Genomic DNA, 15482 nt, shown 5'->3' with positions numbered 1-15482 from the left:
TTTCATTACTGAAGTGCTAGTCTTTGTAAGAATCAGGCAAGTTAGAAATTTTGAAAATGCAGAAAAAAACAAACCGAACTCAGCATCCTGTTTTGATGTTACCCTTATCCTGAGTTAGAAATGGTAATTCATTTCTAAGTGTCTGGTGATTGGAGAAATTACTATATTTTTTGGTAAGAATGATAGCAAGTTATGGAGTTATCTCCCCTTTGTTGTTAATTTCTAGTGCATTGCAACTAAATTCAATATTGAAATACAAATGAAACAGAACAGGAAAAGGAAACAAATCTTATATTCAAGCACTATAATACATTTTGAACAAAATCAATAAAAACTTGAGTGGGTTTTGTTTTGACATGTTTTCACCGATGTCTGACACTCTGACTCAATCGGCACTTCAGCTAAAATAGCCTGCATTTAACTTCAGTGGACAACCAGCTCTTTATATTTTACAGGTCTTATTGTCCTACACTAAAAGTTATTAAATGAGATATATATTATGAATACATCGTACAATTTTTCTCTTCTTAATTTATTTTTAGGTTGTTTGACATCAATGTATACAGAAAATATTAAATTTCCAGTTAGGAAATCCTATATATTTTAGTTGTAACAAACTCTTAATATTTCTTGACTATGAATTTTACTTCTTAGCTTTGACCAAGGAAAGCTTTTTCAGAAAAGCTTCATTTCATATTATGAAGGGAATTATTTCAAATATTTTCCCCATATAAACTATTGCGAGATAATATCAGAAATTACTTATTTTGGTACATGTATGTATGGTTACAATTAGCCATTGCAGCACAAAACATTTTTATAACATACCTGCCCATCCTTAGGATTCAATCCCACAATGCATCTGGATGAAGCACAGTATATAACACCTGTATCATAATCAACAGCACTACATTGTATATGTTCCAAGTCTCTCAAGGGAGATAACTGTACAGAGTATAGAAGTTCAAGGTTCCTCATATTATATCACTAGTTTTCTATTAAATATTGTAACTATCTGAAATAAAAAAACATTCATGTCATATCTAAAATATTAAGGTAGATTGATGGTATACCACCATCTTGGATTGTACAATCACAATACAAAATCGGTCTAGTTATTTGTCTATTTATGCAAATTTGGAGAAATCTTTGCAATTCAATGGTTAGATTGTGTTTCTATATGAAAAAAACTTGTCAATTAATTGTATTAAATAAAATATTTTAACAATATCATTTTTTGGGGTTCTAAAATCATTTTATATCAAATGAGCCATTTAAAGGGAGATAGCTCTTTTAGTACAAAATTTATACTTGGCTAATAGGGATTTTTTTTTCTTTTTACTTGTAGCAAGAAAACAAGTTCGGTGACACGATGTTTTCTTTTTATTTTCTTAAAACATATTATGAAACTTATCTTCTCGCAACATGCACACTATATTTCAAAATTCTATCTCATAGATTTTTATTTATGCACACTAATGTGTTTTTTCATGAACAAACTAACCAAATTTTGGCAATTTTCAACAACTCATAGCTTGAAAAATAGCATGGTGACCCATACTTTCTATTAAATTTTTGAAAAAAGCATAGTAAAATCTTCATTTTGGCAAATTATAAGAAAATTCAGTCTCAAAAAATATATACTTATGATCTACCCTTTAAAAGTTTGATTTACCAGTGATGATAGATTAAATAAACAGCTGTGCCATGAGCGCATGATATGCCTGTCGCTTTTTCAATTAATAAAGTTCAATAACTTCTCAATGTCATACTAGAAATTCATAAAAAACTAAAGGGAGGTTATCTTAATAGATATAAACCAGTCAACAAAGCATGTTCATGATAACTGCTCAAAGCATTGTACCAAAACTGGAAAATTCCCCCTTTTTTGTGAATAAAATCATTAAGTTTCATGAAAACTGCTAAACGCATTTTAAGTTATTGTTGGAAAACTCCAAAATCCCCCTTTTTTATGAATAAAACCCCATAACTCAGAAATGCAAAATTGTTTATTTAAAAGTTAAAATTTCTTAAATCAAAAGGGAGCTTATGTCAATATATATAAATTATTCACCAAGTTTCGAAATATAAATTCAAATATCGAAATTCGAAAATAAGAATTTCCGGATCCCGAAAGGGTCAATCCCGAAACCTGAGCTGAAAAATAACTGATCCTGTAGTCCAAATAAATATGATGTCTTGAAAGGCTATCCAAATAATTATGACGTCTTGAAAGGCTGGTATAATTTTTTCAGCGTTAAAGAAAAAAAATATAATAGCCTTTCAAGACGTCATAATTATTTGGACTGTAAGGCGTCAAAGAAAAAAATTATAAAAAGGATACGAAGTCCCCAATAACAGTAGAAAAATCAATAATAATAAAAAATAAATCATGGAAAATTTTCCCGAAATTTTCATTGTACTAACGAACTCAAAATTATTCAATTTTTTTTATGTCATGTTTTGAATTCCCGCATCTGCGCAGAAATCTACAATGTACTTCCTTTTTCGGTCTTGTTTGTATGAAACTTTGAGTAAAGTATAAATTTATCAGTCTAGTATAAAATAGGAAGGATCGAACGCAATACCAATTTCATTTTTAATAATTCCTTGATATGAAAAAACGTTACCTGCTGATAGCGTGTTTTTGTTTACATTGCATATGACATCATAACTAAAATAATGTCGCAACTAAAATCCCTGACAATAGAACCAAAATCGGAAACGTTACGGTATTCTGTTTCTTTTTTTAACAAATATGTATTAAAGTAAAAAAAATTAATTCATACAGACTGCGTCCTCATTTACAGGTAATGCCTGCATCATATTAGCCTTTCAAGACGTCATAATTATTTGGACTATTTATCCCGCAGTCCTGGTAAAGGTCCTACCCCGTCACAAGTTCTTCCTGTGGACTCATAATTATTCGTTGGATACCAATTTTCGTAGTTTATTCGAAAGTTCAACAAATCAAAAATTTGCTATTGGGTTGTATAAATACTTTGACAAAACCAAGAAAGCAAATATTCACGAAAGTGCAAAATTTCCTCAATTTACGAAAAAATTGATAACCATATTTGAAAATAAATGAAGGTCTGTATTTCTTTTCGAGTAAGGCTTTTCATTTAAATATAATGTAAAAAAAAAACCACCTTCAGTCTATCTTTTTCACTTCATATCATCAAAATTAACACCAGTTTGTATTAAACGTGTACATTTCAAAAAATTGCATGAGATTTCATGGGCGCAGACATGTTTTAACCTCGCAGTGAATAAGTTTATTATTGTTTTTGTTTTTAAAATTAGCTATAACATTTAAATGCAAAAAAAATGAAAATTTGTCATATATTGTTTTTTCCATACTTATATATCCAATTATACAGAATAAAAAGCATGTGAAATAATGTACATTTTTTAAAAGGTTCAACTAACTACCACAAAATAATTTGTAAAGTGAAGATCTGTGAAGGACTACAGCTAAAATGATCTTTTATCAGCTAGTAACATTTTGCAAACATGTCAAACATAAAGTAAGGTGCACATGAGATGAATGTTTACTGCAAAATTATTCTATTTTCATCTTAATGGCAGAAATACACTTTATTGCACAAATATCCCACTAGTAAAAACTTTGAATATAAAAGGCAGTATTATGTAGTGTATATATATTGTCATTGCAGCATAATTGATCAAATCTAGAATGTTCCAGGACATTCTAGAATATTTAATCATGTGGAAACATTTATAAGACACTATGGTTGCAATTCAACAGTCACAGACAAAGCTTTAGGAACAGTAGGTTAAGATAAATTTCAGCAGGATCTATACATTTAAGAGGATTTTGATATTATAAGTTGTGCAACATATATAAATGAAAATAGAAATATATATTTTAAAGACTAAACATAAATTAACTATTTATACAAAAATTGAAAGTTGAAATATTTCATACTCTCTTTTAAATGGTATGTATAAATTGTAACTGCTCAATCTAGTGGTCTTATGAAAAGACAACTAAAAGGCTGTAAGTTTAATTATTCTATTAAAGTTGGGTTATATAGACAGTCTGAAACTAGATTTTTTTTAAATAATTTTACAGATATTTTTATGTTTCTTTTTTTCAAACTTTAAAATCTAAACTCTATATAACGCTATATTTTTAAACTGAAATTTGAAATTAATTTTTTTTTTTTTAAATATTTTTTTTTAAAATAAGTAACCAACAAGACTTACCTGCTGAGCAGTGTATTTGTTATTTAATATTCATACAAAAGCTGAATTTAAGTTACTCAAAACATTGGGAGATGCAAGTTTTAGGAGTAAATCATGAGAAAACGTTGATGACTTCAAGGTCATGCAATTGCCAAAATTATGTCTACATGTATGAGCTGATAGACAAAAAACTTAAGCCAATCAGAGAACTTTCTACATCCAATATTAAATTATAAAGAAATAGTTATTTAGAAAAACAAGATGTGTTTGCATATTTCTCATTACAGGACTTTAGTATACATGGTATATAAATCTGGACTTTCACTCTAGAAGAATGGATGTACCAGAGCAGCAAAATCAACGTAAGGTTTATTTATATAGATTGACATTGAAATGTGTTTTTGAAAACTTTATTTGCAATTTCTTCCTCTTGTTTGAAAATATAGACATACTATTTAATTCCATAGTCACAAAATCAATCTTTTGCAAGGTACTATTTATCACAATCAGGGGAGATAAATCACTTAATTTAGTGCAATTTTTGAAAACTGGGATTATAAATTTCTCATTCACAGGTCTTATGAAAAACATACACTCATGTAACCTACATCAACATCTCCAGTCTAATACATTTTACATGTTTTAAGTCAAATACTTTTTTTTTGGGTAGAAACTCAACTTATATCTAGATATTGATATACTATAATGTATACTAAACAATTAAAATTTCAATATGACAGAGGCAATTTTTACAGTTCTGCGTGCTTTGAAATCATTTTAAGAAGGATTGTTGCTGATTTGACTAGAATAGTTTATTTGGTTGTTTTTGTTTTGATTCAAGGTTTGATGATCTATAAATCTATATTAAAACATAATCAAAATTCAAAATCCTATTTCAGTTTGTAACAAGGTTTGCAGTTTACAGTTAACATATAAAGGTTTAACAGAGTTTCCAGAGGACTTACTGACAGATGAGAGTTATAAAGTATTGAATCATATTTACTTAGGCAGGAACTTGATATCTAAGTTGGTAAGATTGAATCATATTTACTTAGGCAGGAACTTGATATCTAAGTTGGTAAGATTGAATCATATTTACTTAGGCAGGAACTTGATATCTAAGTTGGTAAGATTGAATCATATTTACTTAGGCAGGAACTTGATATCTAAGTTGGTAAGATTGAATCATATTTACTTAGGCAGGAACTTGATATCTAAGTTGGTAAGATTGAATCATATTTACTTAACAGGCAGGAACTTGATATCTAAGTTGGTAAGATTGAATCATATTTACTTAGGAAGGAACTTGATATCTAAGTTGGTAAGATTGAATCATATTTACTTAGGCAGGAACTTGATATCTAAGTTGGTAAGATTGAATCATATTTACTTAGGCAGGAACTTGATATCTAAGTTGGTAAGATTGAATCATATTTACTTAGGCAAAATCTTGATATCTAAGTTGGTAAGATTGAATCATATTTACTTAGGCAGGAACTTGATATCTAAGTTGGTAAGATTGAATCATATTTACTTAGGCAGGAACTTGATATCTAAGTTGGTAAGATTGAATCATATTTACTTAGGCAGGAACTTGATATCTAAGTTGGTAAGATTGAATCATATTTACTTAGGCAGGAACTTGATATCTAAGTTGGTAAGATTGAATCTGTTATGGTAATTAGGTTAAGAGTAGAAAAATAGAATCTTAGAATAGATATTAAATGTCAACAGATGATGTACATCAGAGGTGGCCCCCCTTATTGGGAAAAAATTGGTTGCTTATATAGGGGATCACTGAAGCGTGACTGGAGCGGGCCCCCTCTTAGGCAGTCATTGGGCCCCCACTTAGGAAAATTTCGGGATCTGCCAGTGTACAACCTGAGCCATGTTCTTAGGTAAAAACTTACATTCCATCAGATGATTCACTGTCCCTATCAATAAGAACCACTTGCCATTAGTTTGCATTATATGATAAAGCATAATACATAAAGACTGTGGCATGGTTAAACTACTTTGAAGATGCAAGCCCTCCTCCTAATCAGTGACAATATTGATTAAACCAGTGGTTTATATTGAAAGATCCAACAATTACATAGTTGAAATGATGACCTTTAAGATTAATATAAAAAGAAGATGAGGTTTGATTGCCAATGAGTCAAATCTTCACAAGAGACCAGATGACACAGAAATTAACAACTATAGGTCATTGCAGGACCTTCAACAATGAGCCAAGTCCACACCGCATAGTCAGCTATAAAAAATTAAAAAAAAACTAACAGCTTAATTTATTTAAGAAAAAAATGAATGAAAAACAAATATGTAACATAGCAACAAACATCAACATTACAGGCTCCTGACTTTAGACACAATCTGACTGGGTTTATTTTAAAGATTGATAAGTTTACATGGATCATATCTAAATTTCTTGCCTCGGTTAAAACAACTTCTATGTAAAACTTATGATGTGCTATCCTGTTTGAAATAAATTTTCAACAGGCATGATCGGTCCAGCCAAACTTCAACAGGCATGACCGGTATAACCAAACTTCAACAGGCATGACCGGTATAACCAAACTTCAACAGGCATGACCGGTATAACCAAACTTCAACAGGCATGACCGGTCCAGCCAAACTTCAACAGGCATGACTGGTATAACCAAACTTCAACAGGCATGACCGGTATAACCAAACTTCAACAGGCATGACTGGTATAACCAAACTTCAACAGGCATGACCGGTATAACCAAACTTCAACAGGCATGACCGATCCAGCCAAACTTCAACAGGCGTGACCGGTATAACAAAACTTCAACATGCATGACCGGTATAACCAAACATCAACATGCATGACCGGTATAACCAAACTTCAACATGCATGACCGGTATAACCAAACTTCAACATGCATGACCGGAATAACCAAACTTCAACATGCATGACCGGTATAACCAAACTTCAACATGCATGACCGGTATAACCAAACTTCAACATGCATGACCAGTCCAGCCAAACTTCAACATGCATGACCGGTATAACCAAACTTCAACATGCATGACCGGTATAACCAAACTTCAACATGCATGACCGGTATAACCAAACTTCAACATGCATGACCGGTATAACCAAACTTCAACATGCATGACCGGTATAACCAAACTTCAACATGCATGACCGGTCCAGCCAAACTTTAACAGGCATGACTGGTCCAGCCAAACTTCAACAGGCATGACCGGTATAACCAAACTTCAACATGCATGACCGGTATAACCAAACTTCAACAGGCATGACCGGTATAACCAAACTTCAACAGGCATGACCGGTATAACCAAACTTCAACATGCATGACCGGTCCAGCCAAACTTCAACATGCATGACCGGTCCACCCAAACTTTAACAGGCATGACCGGTCCTGCCAAACTTCAACAGGCATGACCGGTATAACCAAACTTCAACATGCATGACCGGTATAACCAAACTTCAACAGGCATGACCGGTATAACCAAACTTCAACATGCATGACCGGTCCAGCCAAACTTCAACAGGCATGACCGGTATAACCAAACTTCAACAGGCATGACTGGTATAACCAAACTTCAACATGCATGACCGGTATAACCAAACTTCAACATGCATGACTGGTATAACCAAACTTCAACATGCATGACCGGTATAACCAAACTTCAACATGCATGACCGGTCCAGCCAAACTTTAACAGGCATGACCTGTCCAGCCAAACTTCAACAGGCATGACCGGTATAACCAAACTTCAACATGCATGACCGGTATAACCAAACTTCAACATGCATGACCGGTATAACCAAACTTCAACAGGCATGACCGGTATAACCAAACTTCAACAGGCATGACCGGTCCAGCCAAACTTCAACAGGCATGACCGGTATAACCAAACTTCAACATGCATGACCGGTATAACCAAACTTCAACAGGCATGACCGGTATAACCAAATTTCAACAGGCATGACCGGTCCAGCCAAACTTCAACAGGCATGACCGGTATAACCAAACTTCAACAGGCATGACCGGTATAACCAAACTTCAATGGGCATGACTGGTCCAGCCAAACTTCAACAGGCATGACTGGTATAACCAAACTTCAACAGGCATGACCGGTATAACCAAACTTCAACATGCATGACCGGTATAACCAAACTTCAACAGACATGACCGGTATAACCAAACTTCAACATGCATGACAGGTATAACCAAACTTCAACAGGCATGACTGGTATAACCAAACTCAACAGGCATGACCGGTATAACCAAACTTCAACATGCATGACCGGTATAACCAAACTTCAACATGCATGACCGGTATAACCAAACTTCAACAGGCATGACCGGTACAGTCAAACTTTCAAACCAAATCTTTGTCTCCATGGAAGAATTTTAAAATTAGTGGTATAATTTTGTGGAAAACAAAATCTGTAATACATAGATTATGTTTATTGAAATCCAAAATATCACTACAGACACAGGCATAGTGAATGAGTTGTGATATATAAACACCATAAGATAGTGACGAGAAACATCACAATCCAAATAAGGAAAATTAAGAAAAGGGAAAGAAGACATATTTATACTTCATTTAAATCCTATGCAAAATTGGAAGAAGAAAAAACACAAAACATTTCTATATGGTTTAAATGTTGATAAGGATAATCTGTATACCGGTAGAAGTATTTAAGTAGATGGAAAGGATATAAATTAGACAAAATCTTCATTAAATTGAAGAAAATTAGCCATATTATATTTATTTACTAAAACAATAAACACAAAAAGATTTATGGCATTCAAAATAGGAAACTAGGTTTTTCCTTAGAAGATATTTGATGAATTTAATGAATTATGATTTATTGTGTTTGATTATTTCAATTTTTTCAATTTTTTCAGCCTGAAAATCTTGGTAACCTCTCAGCATTAACTGGACTGTAAGTATTATTTTAGAAAAAAACCCACATTTAAATACATTTTTAAAAGTCCTAGGAAAGGGTATTATTAAAGTTGTAAGTGTGTGTATAATCTTTGTGATACATTAATCTGATATTTAATGTATTAGTTTCATGTTTACAAATTTAAAGCAGACAAATATTGCAATATTAAAAGAGGAGATAATTCATTATTCATAAGTGAAGTTAGTTTATTTATTATAGGATGAAACACATTTTTTCTAGAGGTTATTGGTGTGTAAACCGGGGCAATTAACTCACAAACTGAATAAAAGTCTGAAGGACAAAATCTAAAATGAAATAGCACCTACCTCAAAAAACTTCATTTTAATTAAATATTATCCGCATTTGAAGCGTTCACGTAATGAAATAGTCTTTCCCTTGAACCTTGAACATTTTCATTTGTATTAAGTCGTGTTTTGCCATGACAAAAATTCGCCAAATCCTTCATGAAATTTCGCTGAATTTTATTTAAGGTGGTACCTAACACTACAGGGAGATAACTCTCAGCTTAACATTTTAATTACGTTGTGTTGTAAAAGGAATATTAAGCTTCTCAATGATCAAAATTGGTGTTTGTCAAATTGCGATATAACCAGTGTATTTTTTCTGACAAAACGGTTGGTTCAAATTTTTTGTTTGTTATATACATTAAAATAGACACAACTGTTATGCAATTATTGTATAATCTCAATTTGCTGAAAATCCCAGTATCCCTGCAAGAATGTGTATCACGCATGAATAGATTATGAAAGTAGTTTCAGAAACATGGTTTATCGAAGTGTAAACAAAAATTCTAATTGACCAATCCAATTCAAGTATTTATAGATATATATGCAAATGATATAAGAATTATTGGTTAATATAAGTCAAGGTTATACACTTAAAAAAAATAACAAATGTATAATATGCTCATTTAAGTCATCTCTTAATATAATTTCTTTTGTAAATTCAACCATATTTATTTTTTTGAAATGTATAAAGTCTAAATAATTGACAATTATTTTTCAGATTTGTAAATCACAACAAGTTACAGTTTCTCCCAGAAGGTAATATATATACAATGTATATGCTTTTCAACAGGAAAATAATCTAGTTTAGACTTTTATTGTTATCAGTTTGTTTTTTATCAAAGCAATTTTTGTTCTGGCAAGTCTTAGTGTGCTTTTTATATCAGATGTGACCTTGAAAGGTCAAACCACTGGGAAAATAGGATAAAAGTTGAAATGCACAGTATTTAGCACTGCACATTTATGGTTTACTGGTATTTGAACTCATTCCTTATCCCATTTTTTGTACACTACCAAAAGATTTCTGATGTCCAATCAACATTTTGAAATAAGACAAACACAGCTGGTGTCAAGAGTAGAGCCTTTTTTAATACTACATCTGAGTTTCACCTTGGTTTTAAATGGATTCTTGTTGCTTGATCACGAGTTTTCTCTTTAGTCATGTCTTTTTGTCCATTATTTAGTATTGACTGTTTTCACACGAAGTTAACTTACAGGTTTTGATTGCTCTTTAGTATCTCCTCTCTCTCTCTTTGTATATTAGGTCTGTTTTAGGAGAATCTGTGGTGGTGATGATAGTTAGTCAATGATGTGCAGTTGGATTATTTTTATCCTGACACTTTCAGTCCGGGTAAATTAACTCCTGCATAATTTTCATGAAAATATTTTGTTATTAGTATTGGCACTTCTCATTTGCATGTAGAGTATTTTTACCCAACTCCTTTTTCTTCTAATAGTTATCATTATGTTATGGGCCAATGAATTTGAAACTTTTGCATAAGTTACTTGTTAGAAATGTTTCCATTTAAACAATATTTGCATCATTCAATTGTTATTTCACATCTCTGTTTCAACATTTGTTTATTAATCTATTGTGTTTATTTACAGCCATTGCATGTTTGGAGAATCTAGATACTTTAAATGTTACTGGGAATGAGTTAACAAGTCTGCCAGCTGCCTTAGGGAACCTGTTGAATTTACAGAAATTACAGATGTGTAACAACAAATTATCCAGGCTTCCTACATGTAAATATACTACAGGCGCGGCTCCAGAGGGGGGGTTCCGGGGGTTGAAACCCCCTTTTTTTGGACGATCAATGCATTTGAATGGGGACATGTAATTGGAACCCCCCCTTTGTCCTGGGTTAGGAACCACCTTTTTTAAAATGGCTGGATCTGCCCCTGTACTATCAATAATATAAACAGAGTGAAGTATGAAATTTATCTTTTTATGTATATATATATGTATCATACTTTTACAAGAAAATAATTTCTTGTATTGCAATAACTGGCAAATCGTTAGTATTTTTACCAAAATCTGAAGTTAATTTTACTAATATATTCTATCACCTCTCAATTTAAAGTTTTAAAGTGATTGATAAATTGTAAAAATGGTGCAAAACATCAATTAGATATAATTAAATCTGATAATACCCGAGTCAAAGCAAAAATCGTTTGCAGAGGTTAGAATATGGGTTTCAACAATTGGCTAAATGTGTCTAAATAATTGATTTAGATTCTTGTATTCTTTGAAAAGAGAGCTATGAAGGAAGGAACATTTAATGGTCAATATCCATCTATCTGTCTTTTATTAACTGTACAAAAGCAATTTAGACAAACAAACCCAGTTTAATACCTAATACAATGCTTTGTATAGTATAAAGATCTTATTATACAAATCCTTGCCTTATATTTTTATAGAATTATATTTTTCTTCAGGTATTGGAAAGCTTTCTGAATTGAGGTCTTTAGAAGTAGCCAATAACAATTTAATTACAATACCAGTAGAACTATCATATTGTGAAAAACTTTTAACCTTGAACCTTGACAACAACAAGTTGACCTTTCTTCCTCGACAACTAAGGAACCTAACGAATCTGATTGAATTTTCTGCTGTTGGAAATAACTTATATGTTTTACCTCAAGGTATTATAAGTGTATATTTACAATAATTAAATAATATAATACATTATCTTGCATAAAGTGAAGTTTTTATGTGACAATAATCATGTGTAAGTGTATTAAACTTCTCAGAACATAATTTATTCAAGAATATTTCATGAAATAAAAATGAACATGTCTTTGAAAACTCAATAGTCTATGAAAACAGTTTATGAACTGAGCATGAGCATTTTGAGAACGTTCATATCTCATATTGACTACCAAATAGTGTTTCTTGACTTCTGAAATATATTTATTGGCATGCAATTATAATGTTCTTCAGATATAGGTAGTAAAGATGCCTTGCATACTTTGTATGTAGATAAGAATGAAAGATTGTATACCTTGCCATCAACTGTGTTAGGAAAAGAAATTGGTTTCTATAGGTATATTATTTTGTTAATTTTATAAACTTATTTTACTTTATATCTTGAATAAAACATTTTGATTATACAATTTTGAGAATGAATATGGAAACAGAAAAAACAGATTCATCGATGGATTTTATAATTTCTGAAAGTCCAGTGGCATTTAAGAATGTAGAAAAATCACAATAAAACATCATTTCAATATACTTCTTTCAGGTCAATATATCCTTGTCATACAAAGGCTATATTTGTATAGTATTTTTCTAATATTTCTAGCTGTGGTTGTGAGCCATTGTCTCCAGAAATCTTAGAACATTTTCCTTATGTATATATCCAGCATACATTAACAGAAAAGTTACCAATATTATTGCCACCAGACATACAGCATGTGTGTAATATGGAGCAGTGTATACTACCACTCACTGAACTTGCAATGAGGAAGGCTGCCACCAGTTTACTCACATCAGGTACTGTACTATTCTAATAATTTTTCGGACATACTGCTGTATTTACAAAAGCATGTTCTGATAATTGAATAAAGGAGAGGAATTTGTATAAGTGACTTGTCACTTGTTTTCCAATCAAGGTGTACACTGTGGATTCATTAATATTCGTTGGATATCAATTTTTGTTGAATTCGTGGGTACAGGGAAACCACAGGGAAACCACAAATTTAAATATTCAACGAAATACAAATTATCTTAAGGAATATATGCAGACATTGCCAAAACCACGAAATTCAGTATCCACGATTATGAAAGTTTTCCTCAATCCACAAAAATTGGTACCCACGAAAATAAATGAATCCACAGTATATTGTATTGATGTATGTATGTATTTACTAATAACCAATTAAATTTCGTGAGCGATTTATTTTCGCGACTTTCACGAGTAGAAAAATAACGCGAAATGAAATTGTCACCAATATGTATAACTTGGATCTTTCCTTATCAAACTAAATCAAGTAAATAAGAAAATAGTGAAATTAAATTGTCGCAAAGTGGACTAGATTGGGAAAAAAGCGAAATAAAGTATTAGCGAAAATAAGTTGGTTTACAGTGTCTGTTTCTAAATAAAATATTGTTTACATTAATAATTGAATCATGAATAATAAAATATCTGCATTCTTGATTGGATTAACAAAACTGGTTATTTAGGATTGAATTTGAAAAACATTTAAGCTTGTTGGTTAACATAAAACAGAAATCGTATATGTCTATATGAATTAAGGGAGATAATCAGAAAAGTTCATTGAAACTAGAAAAGACATCTTATTGTCAACATGGTTCCCAACAATAGATTAGTGTCTATATCTTATGGGAAGCACTATACTGGCAAAAATTTAAACAAACCACAAGTACAAATGTAAATTCAAAGTCTACTAAAGATCTTGTATTAATGAAAAATATTTAAAGGACTGATAAAAAGAAAAACTCCTCAGATATAAATATAAACAACCAGTCAACCACTTACAAGTTTCCATTAATTAACACATTCATTTGTTAGGGTTAAACTTGTTTTTAGAGAACACCTGAATAGGTTTGTCTCAAGATGTACATTTGCAGTGGTACAATTGCTTTATATCAATAAAATAGTTCAAAACTTGAAGGCTTAAGTTATTTTTCATATTTTTGTTTGTTTGATAACTTAAAGATTTAAAAAAAAATATTGGTTGAAATGTATCTTTGAACTTGATAGAAAAGATTGTCAATACAAAGTTTAAAAAATCTCTGCTTACTGCTTCGGCAATTACCTGGTACATCATTTATAATGCATGTTGCTGTTTTATTTAAATATTTTTTCTTCATATTTCAGATATTATTGACAGTATTCCTTACAACTTGAGTGCAACACTATCATGTCCATTAGCTAATTGTGAGATGTGTCAAAGCAACATATTTCTATCAGGATTTCCTATTGTATACAAAGACTATGTCAAGTCAGCCTACATATTAGGCATGTGTTGTAGCTTACAGTGTACAAAGAGATGTTTTCATGGGACTGGTAATGGGCTGCCTGTAGTGTATCCACGTTCAGAGGACCTTTCGTTAGCATTAGTCCTGGTATAGTGATAAATCCGTCAAAGCCCATATCCACGTTCACAGGACCTTTAATTAGCATTAGTCCTTGTATAGCTATAAACCCATCAAAGCCCAAATCTGTGTTCAGAGGACCTTTAATTAGCATTAGTCCTTGTACAGTGATAAATCCGGCAAAGCCCATATCCACGTTCAGAGGATCTTTTATTAGCATTAGTCTTTGTACAGTGATAAATCTGTCAAAGCCCAAATTCACGTTCAGAGGATCTTTTATTAGCATTAGTCTTTGTACAGTGATAAATCTGTCAAAGCCCGAATCCACGTTCAGAGGATCTTTTATTAGCATTAGTCTTTGTACAGTGATAAATCTGTCAAAGCCCAAATCCACGTTCAGAGGATCTTTTATTAGCATTAGTCTTTGTACAGTAATAAATCCATCAGAGCCCATATCCACGTTCAGAGGACCTTTTATTTGTCCTTGTTTTGTGGTCTAAACACTGACATTATGCAGGTTCTTTTACTTGATTTATATTGTGTGAATTAGTTGACTTTGAAATTAATATTCCTGCATAATAAATTATTTTATTTACAACTTTTTGTTAATTTGCAGCCTGTTCAACTATTCCTCTAGGTAGTTACATTTTTACCATATGTGCATTGTTTTAAAAGCTGATACAATATAAAATGTGTACAACAATGTAATATAAGATAAACTAGATTTAGTGTGTACACATATTACATAAATAAAAATTATTTAATAGATGTGTACACATGTTTTATGATATGATAATACAAATGTATGTACTTGTGATATTGATGCTATTGTTTATATTTATTTATAAAAAAAATATTTTTGAAATGAACATGTATATTGTTGAAAAGTTAGCACTTGGTATGTGATTATATATGAACTTAGATCAGATTTATTAACTCTTTTTGTTGA

The 15482-nt window shown here is 31.5% G+C and overlaps 2 protein-coding genes across 3 annotated transcripts in view; one reads left to right on the top strand and one right to left on the bottom strand.

Annotated features, from left to right (window-relative positions):
• The window catches only part of LOC134714961 (elongator complex protein 1-like), a 67833-nt gene extending 64570 nt beyond the window's left edge, over positions 1 to 3263 (bottom strand). The window contains exons 1-2 of the mRNA XM_063576706.1: positions 3153 to 3263; positions 829 to 1015 (exon numbers count right to left, since the gene is read on the bottom strand). Of these exons, the coding sequence (XP_063432776.1) occupies positions 829 to 978 (150 nt within the window). The 5' untranslated portion in view covers positions 979 to 1015; positions 3153 to 3263. The remainder of the gene's footprint in view (positions 1 to 828; positions 1016 to 3152) is intronic.
• Positions 3264 to 3438: 175 nt separating this feature from the next.
• Positions 3439 to 15457, top strand: LOC134714960 (leucine-rich repeat-containing protein 28-like). Of its 2 annotated transcripts, XM_063576702.1 has the most exons (10): positions 3439 to 3530; positions 4500 to 4574; positions 5112 to 5242; positions 9126 to 9163; positions 10193 to 10230; positions 11080 to 11217; positions 11911 to 12117; positions 12416 to 12518; positions 12777 to 12967; positions 14316 to 15454. In XM_063576702.1, exons 2-10 carry the CDS (start codon positions 4547 to 4549, stop codon positions 14567 to 14569), a joined length of 1128 nt encoding a protein of 375 aa, XP_063432772.1. In that variant the 5' UTR covers positions 3439 to 3530; positions 4500 to 4546; the 3' UTR covers positions 14570 to 15454. The 2 variants fall into 2 exon arrangements, with proteins under 2 accessions (XP_063432772.1, XP_063432775.1); XM_063576705.1 differs by lacking the exon at positions 3439 to 3530 and having other exon boundaries at positions 4508 to 4574; positions 14316 to 15457.
• The last annotated feature ends 25 nt before the right edge of the window (positions 15458 to 15482 follow it).

Source organism: Mytilus trossulus, chromosome 4 (genome assembly GCF_036588685.1).
Source record: "Mytilus trossulus isolate FHL-02 chromosome 4, PNRI_Mtr1.1.1.hap1, whole genome shotgun sequence".
NCBI lineage: Eukaryota > Metazoa > Mollusca > Bivalvia > Mytilida > Mytilidae > Mytilus > Mytilus trossulus.
The sequence above is the reverse complement of the archived record's forward strand: the minus strand, read 5'-3'. Positions and strand labels throughout refer to the sequence as shown.

What these genes read in the sequence shown, in the direction of transcription:
- LOC134714960 (XM_063576705.1), top strand. Translation starts at nt 4,547, where the DNA reads ATGGATGTACCAGAGCAGCAAAATCAAC. An exon ending in GTTACAGTTTCTCCCAGAAG is followed by an intron (nt 10,231 to 11,079) that starts GTAATATATATA and finishes GTTTATTTACAG; the next exon opens with CCATTGCATGTTTGGAGAAT. An exon ending in CTTATATGTTTTACCTCAAG is followed by an intron (nt 12,118 to 12,415) that starts GTATTATAAGTG and finishes AATGTTCTTCAG; the next exon opens with ATATAGGTAGTAAAGATGCC.